Source organism: Chlamydotis macqueenii, chromosome Z, assembly GCF_036417535.1.
Source record: "Chlamydotis macqueenii isolate bChlMac1 chromosome Z, bChlMac1.mat, whole genome shotgun sequence".
Lineage (NCBI taxonomy): Eukaryota > Metazoa > Chordata > Aves > Otidiformes > Otididae > Chlamydotis > Chlamydotis macqueenii.
In genome coordinates, this window is record NC_141593.1 from 26,849,800 (window position 1) to 26,864,734 (window position 14,935).

General features: G+C 38.4%; 1 protein-coding gene across 2 annotated transcripts in view; it reads left to right on the forward strand.

Moving 5' to 3' along the window:
• The window catches only part of MRPS27 (mitochondrial ribosomal protein S27), a 44,222-nt gene that overhangs the window by 721 nt on the left and 28,566 nt on the right, over positions 1-14,935 (forward strand). Inside the window, exons 2-5 of one of the 2 annotated variants that reach the window (XM_086771300.1) lie at positions 166-273; positions 1,579-1,656; positions 6,647-6,717; positions 8,688-8,746. In XM_086771300.1, coding sequence (XP_086627426.1) covers positions 166-273; positions 1,579-1,656; positions 6,647-6,717; positions 8,688-8,746 — 316 coding nt within the window. The remainder of the gene's footprint in view (positions 1-165; positions 274-1,578; positions 1,657-6,646; positions 6,718-8,687; positions 8,747-14,935) is intronic. The other variant, XM_086771302.1, reaches the window with a different exon arrangement.

The window sequence follows — 14,935 nt, forward strand, 5'->3', positions numbered from 1 at the left end:
AACCCGTGGCAGTGTTCAGCAAAATCTGATAACTCAGAAACACAACCAAGACTGATGTTCTTGAAAAAGCACCTTTCAAAAAACCCTGATTTGGGGGAAGAACTGAACTCAGTAATGTTTACTTAAAGTGTTGTGATGATGGGTAACTTTACTGTGCCTTTTCAGCTTCCCCAAGCAGAAATTTCCCGGTGCTGCTTCCTGGTAGCTACATGCCTGTCTCTCAAAAACGCCGCCCTTTCCTCTGGCGTTGGAGCTGGTCAGCAGTGAACCAGAGTGAAGAGCTCAAACGTGACCTCCAGCTGACTGGAGCAAAACACTGTTGTACAGACTGTTGCTTGTGCTATAGAAAATAGTTCTTTAAACCCTCATGCTTTCTAATGGCATCATTAGCTGTGAATGAGCATACAAAAGTTTATCCTAAAAAAAAAAATCAACCCGAAACCCAGATCTTTTGTGTGCTTCTTTTATTAGCATAATGAAAAATAGCTTTGAAAGAAACTGCACCAACCAAACAAAAATGCCTCTTTTTCTTATTTTCTGACTGTTCAGTAAAGCGTTGTACATATTATCATATTCTGACTGTGGAATTCTGTGTTGTAGGTATTTTTGACAAAAAATAGCAAAAGATATTCAGAGCTGGAGGTGTCTGTATAATTGCTTGTCCGAAGGATGATAAGGAGAAAAATGGTTTCACACCCATACAATGAGTGGTAGCAGATAGATTTTCAGATAAGGACTTTAAGGTAGTTACTAAGAATTCTGTGTAGCATAGTAATGTTTATTTATAAAATATTTCATGTTTCTTAACATTAATCTGCAACCTTATGCATATATTTCTATATCTTCCTTAAACAAATTTTATCCAGTTGTTCCTTGTGCATCTTCAAGGCCTCATCTTCTGTGACTCATGTGCAGACGTGGCCTGTTTTTCCAAATGAAGCATTTTCCATTTTATTTCAAAGCTAGAATAGCATCTTGAGCAGATTTCAAAGATACAAAGAGTATTTGGGAAAAACAGTTCCATGAACTCTGCAGTTCACAGGAGAAGCGGAAAAAGGAAATGATAAAAAAAATTAGTATTTCCAGATGAGCATATACCTTTCATTTCCAGTGAGAAAGATCTTTACAATTGGAAAAAATAACCATCCAACAACAACAGGAAAGCCTTTTTGTGCATATTCATCTTTTATGCGTATGCTTTTATGCCTACATTTAACTAACTTTTGATGAAAAAGGTTTGTGTGCACAAAGAAACTATCCTTTATTGTAGTTTGGGGTTTTTCCTACCTTACAAATTTATAATTTTCTTAAATACAGAGTTTAGGCTTGTGAGGGTTTTGCTGCAAAAAAAGTTTTATGGGAAAACTTTTCTGTTTTAAAAATGATGACTTAACGTCTCATCCACATAAAAGAAATCTGAACTCTTGTGGTAGCTGCTGCTGACAGCTGTGTCATAAAGACAGTTCAGTACATCCAACTCAGTAAATGTGCCAAAAAAACATTCTACCTAATAAAGTTTTAGTTTGTTTAGAGATGTCTAAGCAACCTAGCTTACGTAGTGATTGCTTTCTTCATTAGGTAGAAGATGTCTTCTTTCTGCAGCCTATGTGGACAGCTCAAGATGGGAAGAGAGACAAAAAGAAGAGCATAGCTTAGGTGAGAAAAGTTTTGTTTCTTTTTCTCCACTTTGGCTAACTAATTGCAGTCTGACCTCATTTTAGCCTAACTCATCATCTGTAAATACTTGAAGATAAAAAAATGTGTGGAGCAAAATACTTCTGAGGTTCTATGTTAAAATCTACTCAATGTGTTAAAAATCTGTTACATAATAATAATAATAATAATTCAAAACTGTAATGCAGAAACAACTGACAATTTGCCCATTTAATTAATGTTTAGTTCCTAGAAGCTGATATTTCTTTTTTTTCCCACAAAATCCAAAGCTTTTATGAATGTCATAGTTTTTGTCTGACAGTTAAGACTGTCTTCGAGTGTCCTCTGATGGCGTTGTTTTAGTTGTGATAAAGTGCAAAAGATGACCTATTCTATGAGAGTTACAGGGCATTCCTGCTTAAAAGCATTTTTTTTAAAAGAACATTTTGCTCGGAGTTTTGCAGGAGAGAAAGTTACATTTCTTCTTGAAATTTTAGTTTTTTCTTTTGGGGAAAAATAAAACTAAATATTTTATTACCAAGGATTTGTACATTAAACCGTATCTGCATATGGTACTGAGATCTCTTGTGCTAATTTCATAGCTAAATCCTTTGGCTAGATTACATTTGAAATGACATTACACCATCCTTTTGGTGGCTATGTTAGACAGAAAGCATTTTTGCATGCTAAAGATACATAGGCATTATTTTGTACAATGAGTATTCTGGAGACCCTTAATGCCAAATCTTTTTCTTCCGTTTTTCATTCCTGGGCCCCTGAACTGTGTTTGCTAATTGTTACACAGATTATGCGTCTGAAAGAAGAATCAGCAGGTGAAATTCAAGAGCTTTTCTCAGGCCGGAAGATGGACACTATGATCAGAGTAATGTTTGTTAGGCACTAATTTGTTTCTGTTATCTGACTATAAACAGCTAGCTTAGTATTGTCAACATGTTTTACTGTACATGCGCCAGAAGCAGTTGGTGGATGCTCATGACTGTAGCTTGGATCCTGCAGAGACTCTTAATACCTCCTAACCCTTTACAGCCAATAGGACTGCTCATGCAGTGTTTTTTGGGCTGCAGCCACTGTCTGCTGCCCTGGGATGCATTTGAACCAGTCACCTCCAGATGAAAAAGGGTTCTTCTTTTGACAAACATCACAGGCAATAGAAATCCACTGTAGAATAAAACATTGTTGTGCAAATGGTAGTACAGTCCATGTTTGGCTTTCCTCAGGTCTGGCAAGACCTTTTGAGACTGTTTGGCAAGCACAGTTCTTGCTGCTCCTCTGCTGATGATCTTGATCCAAAGCAGATGTCTGTTCTGTGGTTTTCAAGTAACTGCTTTGCATTTTCATTTTGTGTTCACAGAAAAGAGAAAACAAGTTAACATGGTGTCAGCTATATTAGCATTTTCAAAGAGGAGCCCTGCAGACGTCTGCTCTGGAGCTGTCAGTTGTATGGTTGCACATACAATCTTCTGTGTAGTAACTGGTGATTGTAGCTAGAGTGAATTCTTTGTGTTGAGGAGGTGCTCTTTTATTTGTGTATTTCAGACACTTTCAGAACAGTTACTCTGCAAAACTATGTTGTGAGAATACATTTAAAGGAAAAAGAAGTATTTTTGATGTAAAGTCAATCCATTTCTCTGCTGCAGTGATGTGGTGACACCCAGACTGAAACTCATTTACTGTGTCCATATAAGAAAGATAGGCTTTATTCTCTTCTCTGTAGTCTCAGTTTAGCATTCCAAGCATGAATGAATTTAGCAAACTTCATTACTGAAAAAAAAAAAAGCATGGGAAAGAATAAGACTGTGTTTTGTGTACAGAAGCACATTTGTTCAAAAAGGTAAGAACTGAAAATGTGCTAATTTGGAATTTAATTGCTTGCTGATAGGAAGATACCAATCTAGAAGTAATTTGTACTCCAGTTACTAAGAATGAGATACCAAGGAAACAAGAGGCATGGCTGGACTTAGATTCTCCAGTGTTTCAGTTGGTTCATCACTAACAAGGGTCAAATTAAGTCACAGTAAGCATCTTGATGAGAAGAATAGCAATTACCAGAAGGAGGCTGGCAGAAGCCAAGTAACATAGGAAATGTTTTTTTTTTTTTGTTAGAAAAACTCATGGTACCCAAAATGGCTGATCTGCAACACCAGGTGGCAGTGCTGCCTTTATAGACTTGAATGGTTTCTATGCAAAGCCTTCTTGGGTACAAAGCTGTAGTTCTTTTCAGAAGCTGCTAAGGATGTGGAAATACTGAAAAATTATTTACTGCCAGCAGTGCTAGGAGATTTGGGCATTCAGATTGTTGTTGGGATGTTAATTAAGAGGAATCTTCAGTCTTGATTATTGAATAGCAACTTACTGAGCAAACTGGTTTACAAAAGGTAGCTGAATTATTTCAAATCACAAATATGAGAAAAAAAGTCTAGTTTTAAGTATCTCAGAGAAAACAAACCAGGAAAGAATTATTCATTGTAAATTATTCATATCTAGAAATTACTGCATAAATGGCATTTTGTCAGGAGACAAAGCTAAATTTCCCATTGATTTGATTTGTCTCCTTTAAGATTTAATCAGCTTTAATTTTATTGTCGCTGTTATACTGGAGCTGATACATAAGTGCTTGATGTTGCTTGTCATGCTAAAGTTCTGATGGAGAGTTCCCACTTTGCAGACAGCATAAAAGGTCAATCATTAAAATTCTGTGTGTGAACTCTCCCACCGGAGGAGGCTTGTGTATAAGTGGCTAACAGTCTTGGAACCTTACAGTCTCGATGTTGTATTTATTTGGTCTATATTCTACTTAAGTACTCAGTGTTTCCTGAAACTGGCTCTTCCATCTTCCTGAGCACCTAGGCAAAAGCAGTGCCAAGCTCAGGGGTTGAGTGTGGCCCAAAATGGTCTTAGGTATCACCTTCCAGTTTTCAGAGGTAATGCATAACAAAGGTAGTTCTGGAATAGATAATGAACTCCCAGCCTGTGTAGCTGTCTATGTGTCTCAGATCCACATCGCTACGCCGTCGGACATAGCAGTAGATACTTCTGGCAATCTTGAAGTACAGATCAAGAATGTTGGATGACAGTTGACTTAGTATGTTTAGGCAAGGATTTAGCCAGTTCTTAGTTCCTGACAAGTTGACTTGGCTGTGACATCTGTTCTCTATAACTTCTAGCACTACTGGGAATGCCCCAAAGTCTTTACGTATGTGCTCCATCATGATGTTTGTGAGTGCTGGAGAGACAAGTAGTATAGAGTCAAATACAGACACTTCTTTTAAGGATATTCCCACTGAAATTTCTTTATCATTAAAAAAGTTGACCAGCTTTTTTAGAGATTATCTGGGTTAGCTTGGCCTTGGTGGACCACATCACCTCAGCATTCTGTGTTGTATTTTGTAGGAGCTGGTACTTGCCTCAGTAACCTTGCCTCAGATTTCCCCTTGCTTTCGTGGTCATGAAATGCTTGCCTTCCCTCAGCCAGAGATAAATCCATGTCAGAGATGTTCTTTTTGTGTTTTGAAGAACACCTTAAAGTGCCTCAGGAAGGAAGGTGTTAAATAAACATGAAATACTGCTGTGTGTCAGACAGCAACGTTGTCCAGACTAAGAGTTCACCATTTTATTCAAAGTCAGGGCTCTGTAATTCTACAGTAGCAAAAATATTTGCACGTGTGTTGCAATTTGAGAGAGTATCTATAAGGTTAGAGTACCATTGAATGCTATTCGTACTGTTAGAACTGTATACCCCTCAGTATTCACTGGCGGTACGGGTGTGTATTTAAAATTTTGAATAGTGATATCACTTGTTTTGTGGACAGAACATACATGGACTGCATCCCTTGGAGACACAGCATGTCACTGGTGCAGTGCTGCTTCCTACTGCTGACCACTTTGCCAAAGTAGAAAGCTGATGTGGTGCTGCAAGTTGTGCTCACCTCATATTTTATTGGCAGGTGTGGAGGGTGGATGACCTTTTTGGAAAATGAATTGTAAATGAGCCAACACATAAGACCTAGAAGGATGGCCTAATCAAGAGATGTCAAAGGAGAGACTGGTTTAGTAACAGTTGGAGTCCTGGGGTGCAAAGGATGAAGTAAGATGCTAGTGATGCAGAGAGAATATGTTGGAGTCGTGGTTCTGCAAGATATAGGAGAATAAAAAGAAAATGATTGAAATCTTTGAAATTTATAAATTGGATATCATGAGTTCATGTCTCAGCTAAGAATCAAACAGCTGACACTAAGCATACAGTAAACAGCTCACTCTTCCTGAGTCATTATTATTTTCCAGGAACAGTACAAAACTAAAACTCCAAATTAAGTTAATTTAACTTCCAATTAAATTCATTAAATGCAGTGGTTGGCTACTTGTTCAACAGTCAGAAGCTTAAAGTTCCTGTATGGTTGTATTAATATTGTTTTACAACTGCTGGAGCAGAATGCTATAAAGTTATTAAGGTACTGGCACAGTGCCCAGCTGGATTAGCAGGATTTTTTTGGATTGGTGTTTGTGACTGTAGGGTTTTTCAGTATGGTATTGCTTGTTTCTCTGTCTCATTGTCTTAGCATAAAATAAAGGACAAACTCATGCCAAAAGCACTGTCCAGTATATGCTTGAAAGCAAGTGTGAAATTAACACTTGAAAGCAAGTGTGAATTTCAAGGACATCTGCTCCCTTTTTTTAATGTGAGTTGGATTAGTTATAACTGATTTAATCCAACACTTTCTAGGGTAGTTTGGTTTTTTCCCCCTTCTTTCTAGTAAGTTAAAATCATGTTGAGAATCTTTCCATTTATTATTTTCTGTAAAAACATTTAACAATAATTGAAAGTATTGTTTTCATACAACTGCAAAATGAGATATTAACAAGGAACCAAAATTTGATTTCATGGACAGAGGTTCTATTCCAAATTATATGATGGCTCTGCAGATTTTCCTGTAATGCTAGTTGATTAAACATACTCTTTTTCTGTTTTCTTCAGCTGACTTAGCCCACTTAATGGACAGAACCTATGAAAGAAAGCTGCCTGTCAGCTCTTTGACGATATCCCGGGTAAGGATATAATCCCAGTCATAAAGTGATGGAAATGACAGTGAAATGCTTGTGAAATCAAGTGAGCTGGGAGAAGATAACCGATACTACCTCTGCTGGGAGTTTTGGGATCATAAATGTCTTATTATAGTGTTAAATTACTGTGAAAAGGTGACTTATTGTTACTTTGTAGTTAGTATCTGGACTGTAGTGTCTTCAAAACAAAAACATTTTTTTTCTCAGTAAAATCAGGCCTTACTCTGTTACTGGGTTGTGTATTTCCTTAATATGTGTTCCCTACTTTCCTGTAGTTTCTGTCTTAGTGAGAGCTTTAATGCCTTCTCAGGCACTTCATAAGAACCCAGGCTGCTAAGGGAATGCAGTGAATTAGCACACTGCCTGTCTGTGTGCATCTTCCTGCACTTCCAGGCTCACTCCTCACAGAGTGAGGCAGAGGTGGATACATTTTTCTTCTGTTGTTTTCTTTCCCTGCCTCAGTAGACTGAGGCAGGACAAATGCTGGTGTGGGATAAGTGAAATCATTATTTTTACTGGAACTAGTAACCAGTTCCATACTCTGCATGGATTAATCTGCAGAGGAGGAGTGAAGGCAGAGATGTGAGATATGCTTTTAAGTTTCCTGTGTCAGGGAGTGTTTGTGCTGAAGAAGGAGAGTAAATGTGTCACTTGCTTAAAAAAATAAACAAACCCCTAATTTCAGTCTTCAAAATTATGCAAAAAAGCTCAGTCACTACCCTGGTGCCTCAGTAACACCATAATCAGGATCATTGGGACCACTAACTGAGGAGTCACAGCACTTTTTGTATGTTTACAAGGTCAAGCATTTATACAGATCAAGCATTCTTGATTAGTGCCACTGAGACAGTGTCCATGGGGGAAATTTTATTATTTAATACGTTTTATTCCTTTTGTTCATGTTCCTGCTTTGGGCTGACCTCTTCCCTGGAGAAGTGACATTCCCAGATTGTCAGTCAGCCCCACTTTCCAATACCTGGAACTCACATCAAATTCTTATTTTCTAAAATGTAGGTAAAGTGCACACGCATGCTATTGCCACACTCAAAAGATGAGACCTACATGTATACAGCATACAAGGAGAGTTAAGAAACTGGAGAGCAAGTACCAGTCAGCTGAAACTATTATTTTTTAGCTTATGCATTGGATAAAGAAAGTACTGACCTTGAGAACAGGTTGTTTATATATTCTGAGCTAAAAGTATTATACTAGGAAGACTTTGAAGTGTTCTGACATCTTTACACTTATGTTAGTAAAACCTACAGGAAAACAGGATTCATTGTTACCATAAGACAAAATGTGGTTGAAAACCTGGCTTTTATTTAAATAGTTGATAACACTGGGAAATTTGGAAGATTGCCTGGAGTAGACAAGGCTTTAAATAGTGTAAAAATCCGCTTTCCAACATATTTTTCTTACTGTTATTTGTATGTGTGGTGAAATACAAAATGTTGTTGCCCTTCTCCTTCAGAATATATAGTATGAATCGGTGTAATAGGCAATGTTAGGGAAAATAATACTTCTTAGAAAGAGAATTACGGTATGTTGAAACTCACTCAAAATTGGGGAAAGAAAAGTAAGGAACTGAACATGTTCTCAAATTAAAGGGTATGATTAAAGAGCAAAAAATTCAGAAAGAAGCAGCAAAAATACAGGGTACTGAGCTGTGTAATACAGGGTACTGTGAGGACGTAATTCTCAGATAGTCTCCATGTTTTCAAAGTACATAACGTTTCTTAGAGGTGAGGAGGGGAGTTGTCTCAGTTTAAAAAGATTTTACTTTCGGCAGCCTAGAAGAAACCTGAGTGGGAGCAAGCAAAGACTTGAAGATCTCCAGTACTGTCAGATACCTAAATATGCCAAACAAGTGTATTTTGTTTATTGAAGTGGCATTTTCTTCTAATATGCATTGTGAGTGTTCCCTCTGAAGCTTTTATTTCTTATTTTTTAATCAGTTTGTTGACAACATTTCTTCACGAGAGGAAGTGGATCAAGCCGAATATTACCTTTACAAGTAAGCATCTTTTTCCCCCCAGCATGAACTTTGAGACATGCAAGTAAATACCATGAAGTCTTGCCCTTTTAAGACTCTGACCCTTTCCAGTTTACTGGCTTTGATTTCTCTTTTGCAAAATATGTGCATCTACTTATCTGACAACTTACAGCTAAGGGCCTTCTTAGTAACTTCTCCTTTGTCATGGCTACCCTCCTTCTGGACCTCTGGCTTCGGCTCCTGCTATGCGTGTTAGCCTGAGCCACTCAACATCTAATACAACCTCCAGTTACAATTTACATTAGAGATGCTGAAATTACAAGAAATTATGTTTGTTTACAGTTTTTCCTTTTCATATTTTTTGTTCTCTAAGTCATAATTTAACTAAATTAGCTATATGCATGTTTGCATCTGTAAGCGTAGGACTCAGGGAAGCTTGTTTCCTTAGCGTGAACAGAAATAAGAATTGACATACTGTGGTAACGATCAAGATAGCAAGGCTAAATGAAGTACACTTTCGTTTTTTATCCCCTTAGTGTTTGTTTTATGTTCCCCAGATAAGCGATGTCATTCACCTTATGTATGGGCTGTTAGGGTTTTCTGCAACTATTTTTGTGTTGAGTGAAGTGTATTGGATACGTTTTCTGCTAGTGTCAAGTTGAATGCTTGCTTGCTTCAGGTCAATACATCTCAATATTGACTTCAAGAGGACAGTAATTCTTGCTGATCACTAAAATAGGTTACTTCTTCTAAGAATGGTTGCACATACATTTTGAGAGCTAAATTTCCTGATGGAGAGAGTAACTTGTACTATCAAAATGCGTGAGAGTGTCTTTACAAACAATGTCAGGATGTTTTTTGTATATAGTAATTATTATTATTTTAATGAAGACATTTACTGGATGGCTGTTTTAAGTACATGTGTAGTTGTGAGTGCATGACTACATTGGATTTCAGATCTCTGTGATACTCTGGTACTACTGGGACAATGTCTGAACGTCAGAGCTTCAATATGGAAACGAGAGAAACCCAGTTTCCTAATACTAGCAATATCCTGTAATGAAACAATGAAAGAAGGAAGAAGGATCTCTCACAGAGAGGAGGCTAGTGGAGCTTCCGTTCCTTTTGATGAAGATTTCATGAGTCCTGTCAGAATCTGTGTTCAGAAGTCAGTTTTCCATTCTACAACAGGTGAGATGAAACAGGAAGAAGTAAAGCCAGTTTAAGGCAAGCCCTTATTTTTGTTTTACAGATGTGCTCTTAGTACCTTTTACTCACGTTCTTGGAGATTGTAATGTAAATTGTGCCACACAGACCTAAGTTCTGTCTGATGGAGTTGCACTCTGTAGGGTAAGGGATGCCAAAAGAATGTTGAATACTCTTGACACCAAGAGGAAAGTCTAGTAGTTTAATTGCTGAGTCTCAAAATGGTACGGATAAAATCCAGATAGTCAGAGTGAGACATTCATACGTAATGTATCTTACCAGTTCTTTCTTGGAAACAAGAGGTTCAGAGAGAGTGACAAAAAATTAGAAGCATGGAAAATGTTCTGTAGTAAGACAGAGAGAATAGATTGGGAATCTAATGTGTAAGTATCCTCCCTGCTCTTCATCTGTGCCTGGTTAGTGCATCAGTTTAAAATGCAGGGTTTTTATCCTTAAAAATACATTTTAAAAGAGAGATTTGCAGTTCAAAAATAATTACAGTTATTTACTGTTTCGCTAAGAAATAATTCTGCGGCTGGTGAGACTATAGTTATGGATACATTGTATGTGATCGTCTGTAATTGATACAGATTTTCGTACTCTGTATGGAGAGAATAGAGAGGTACTGATGTGCCACATGGTTTGTCAGACATGCTTTGGTTGCAGTTTTTCTTGTGTGTGTCCCTATAATGCTGCTTTGTGTTGGTGTTGCAAAATGCTTAATCTCTTGGTGATGTTACCACCAGTTTTCCGGGAGACTTCTCCAGCATGGTCTTGAAACTGTTCTCAAGAAGCATTAATATGCAGGTAGTAAAACAGTGTAGAGAGGTCTGTAATTCATGTGAAAATGTAAAAATCCCAATTGTAACATCACTTCCCTTTCAAATGAAAATAAGTGTGCTAGCTTCAAAAAATAGGAAATGTAGTTGCTATTTGCAAGGCCCCTTTTATTTTTCTTTATGTGTTGCACTTGGGCTGGAGTTCAAATGAAGGACATATTTATAAAGATATCTTTTTGCAGCTGCGAGGATGTTTGACACAGAAGAGGTCCTGCAAAAGTGGCTACATCATGAGACATAAAGGAATCACAGAATCATTGAGTAGTTTGGGTTGGAAGGGACCATTAGAGGTCATCTACTCCACGCCCCCTGCAAGGACCAGGGACATCTCCAACCAGATCAGGTTGCTCAGAACCCCATCCAACCTGACCTTGAAATTTCTGGGGATGGGAAATCAACCACCTCTCTGGGCAACCTATTCAGTGTTCCAGCACCCTCACAGTAAAAAAATTCTTCCTTATATCCAGTCTGAATCTGCTTCCTTCTATTTTAAAACCATTACCCCCTGTCCTATCTTTAGCCCCCTTTAGGTACTAGAAGGCTGCTGTAAGGTCTCTCTGGAGCCTCCTCCTCTCTAGGTTGAACAGCCCCAACTCTCTCAGCCTGTCCCCACAGCAGAGGTGCTCCAGCCCTCTGATCATCTTTGTGGCCCTCCTCTGGACTTGCTTCAACAGATCCATGTCCTTCTTATGTTTGGGGCTACAGATCTGTTCTCAGTACTCCAGGTGGGGTCTCAGGAGAGCAGAGTAGAGGGGAAGAATCACCTCACTTGAGGTGCTAGAGAGGGAGGGTTAAGAAACAGAGAAGCTTTGGCAAGTGTTCTCTTTTTCTGGCTTAATGAGAAACAATTCAAAGCACAGTTTTTGTACTTTATGTGAGAGTAAGCTTCTAAAAAAAGAGGCAGTATCAGTGAAAAGCTTTTTTATATCTTCTAAGGTATACAAATGCATTGTGAGCAAGTGGCATGTACATGGCCTGCTAAGTTAGAGGTGTGTGCGTTTGCCTGAACATAAATAAGCACAATAAACAGAATAAACATTGAGTCCTGTGTTTTTCCCCTTAACTGCTTGTAGAGTATAAGGAGCAGATTTTGATGTCTCTCCCTCATGCTGGGTGCCTTTGGCAATCAAAGGTGAAGGGTAGTCAGTTCCAAGGCCCCTACAAAGTTGGAAGATGTTCCTGGTACAAAAGGGCAAACTGTGCCTGTGGGAAGAATCAGAGGGAAGTAAGTGGCATTTCCATGCTCGCTGTGTGGGGTTTTCCTGAATATGGGAGTGACAGAGCTTGTAATTGTAAGCTTTGTGGACTGGAGACCCTCCTTGTAGTGTGTCAGGGAGAACACAGTTTCAAAAAGTGGTATTCTGGAGCATTACCATAATGCATTTAGGGTCCAGAAATACAATATACATATTATATTTAGAACTGTTTCAGCTTTCCATTCTTTTAAAGCAGTGGATCTCCAGCCATACTGTCTCCACAGAGGATCTTGAGCTCTCAAGAATAGCTGTGTGGAAACTGCTACGCTACATTGTGGGATATGTCAGTAAGATGGTAAAGCCCATTTTGAGGCATGACATCATCTGCTTTCAGTGCTCCTCTTTTTGTTCCCTTCTGAATACCTCCCCCCATCCATTAACTGTCAGACTGAAAAAAATCCTTTCATCTCCTAGGATCCCAGCAGAAATTCTAATCAGAATGCAGTGCACTTTCAGACAGATCAAAGACCTGCAGTTCGCCTTACTTTGTTCCGTCTCACTGAGATATCACTATTTCTCACGTCAGGGTGTTTTTCATATGATAGAAACATTAGCATAATGGAGAGAGGTTTTGTGGTGAGGTAACTGCTGATTCTGTATGTAGGTTTTATCCCAACAAAGATACTAAATGGATTTGAAAGCTATTGTGAAAGTTTTGTGTTGAGATTCCTCAGGACAATTTTTAATTGCATTAAACCCATGACCCACTGTGTAGAAAAAACTATGCACACTATCTGTAAAATGTAAATGTCTGTGTGTGCGTGTGCTTTCCAAATTCTTGTACAATCTGCCTAGATTTTTTTCATTGCCTTTTCTTGATTGATTGATTTTTCTGAAATGGAATTATTTCTGCACGTTTCAGGATTTATTACCTGGAGTCAGTACTTTGTTATAATCACAAAATGGGACAATAGCAAAGTATTAGAAGTTATTCTTAGGTGTACTACTGTATCTTTCATGGTAGCAGGTTACAGTTTTGAGGCCTGATTTTGGCCATTAAGTCATTTTGGCACTACAGTAGTGTCTATATTAATGAAATTGTGCTTATTCCTTATAATGCCAGTTTATCAGTAGTTAGTCCAACATAATATGCAAAATAAGTTTCACTTGCACTGTCTATATCTGCCTGTCTGTTCTGTGGGTGCAGAAGTTGTGTCTTTTGATACTTTCATAGAATCATAGAATCATAGCATACTTTGGGTAGAAGGGACCTGTTCCAGTGTTCCACGACCCTCATTGTAAAAAAATACTGTCCTTATATCCAGTCTAAATCTACCTCCTTCTGTTTTAAAACCATCACCCCTCATCGTATCACAGCAGGCCCTGCTGAAGAGTTTCTCCCCATCTTTCCTGTAGGCCCCCTTTAGGTATTGGAAGGCCGCTATAAGGTCTCCCTGGAGCCTTCTCTTCTCCAGGCTGAACAGCCCCAACTCTCTCAGCCTGTCCTCACAGGAGAGGTGCTCCATGCCCATCATCTTCATGGCACTGCTGTGGACTCTCTCCCAACAGATCCATGTCTTTCTTATGTTGGGGACTCCAGAGCTGGACATGCCACTCAAGCGGTTTAGCATCTGAAAATGTTCAGTTAATCTAATCAGGCTGCCGAAAGTATTGCATGTAATAAATGTTCACAGTGGACCAAAAAAAAAATTTTTACTCCTGAAATTCACTTTGCCTGGCATTCATGCTCACTAATATGGGATTTAATGAATACAGGATTTAATGAATACCATTAACCTGTTTCAACTCAAATCGAAAAGGGAGAAGAGTTGTCAACACAATCCTAAAACATATTTTAATTCTTCCTTAGAGGTGTTTTCATTGTCCTAAGGCTGTAGCTAACATAGAGTTAATCAGTTCAAGTGTTGGCTTTCACTCCCTCCAGAGCAGTGTGTTAGTAAAAAAAAAAAAAAAGATAGAAAAATAAATGAGTCAGAAGTAACTGCCTATTATTCAACTTATCCAGCAGTTATGTTTTGAAATGATACTGAGAAGCAATGGAAGCATGTGAGAGAAATACACATTTCGTAGCCAGCATGGTGTGTTTTACGAGTTTGAACACCTGCCTTAGCTGAGCAATCCAAAATAACTTCATTTGCAAAAGATCTGGGCTACTCTTTTGCAGGTTGGGAAACACAAGGAAGAGAAGCACCAGAGAGATTTACCTCATTAGAATGTTCCAGTAATTTGCACGTGAAGGACAGAAATACCTGTGTTTAATGCTATTACATTGTGGTGGCCAGTGTGTGATGCTGCTTCATGGGAAGAACTGTTGGTCACTATCCAAGCCAGTGCTGTCAGATGGAAGCATTCTGGTGTTAGAGACGCCACCGCTCTTCAGGCTCTGGCATTCACTCATTTCTGTACAGAGTCACACATGTGCTTACTCTCCATGTCATCTTTTGTCCATGGTTTGTCAGAATCTCAGCCATAGAATCTTTGGAGAAAATAACTAGCAACTACATTTCAGAATCCAGAGCCGAATTTCAGCAAGCCTAATCCTTTAACCACAGCTCATTCAGGTCCGTGTGCTCAGTCAGTGTAACTGTGCTGTGAAGTAGGGGACAACCATCAATAAAGATATAACACTGAACAGCATTCAGAAATATCTCTTCCTGTAGCACAGGTCTCTTCAGTCATCTGCTTTTCATAGTTTATCTGTCCTTTTGTTTATGCTTTACTTTAAGCTTGGCAGAAACTGGACAAGAATTTTCTAGGCACTGCATATAAAGGCAGAAAAAGTTGGAAGATTTTCCTTCAACAGTAATCTCTTCTTTTTTTCATGTTGCCAACACTAAGGGATAAGTGGATTTAAAAAAACTTTCTATTTAAAAGAGGGGAAAATAAAAGATTCTTCTACAAACAGAATGCATCTATGAACCTTAGGGGTCAACCCCTCCCAATATTTT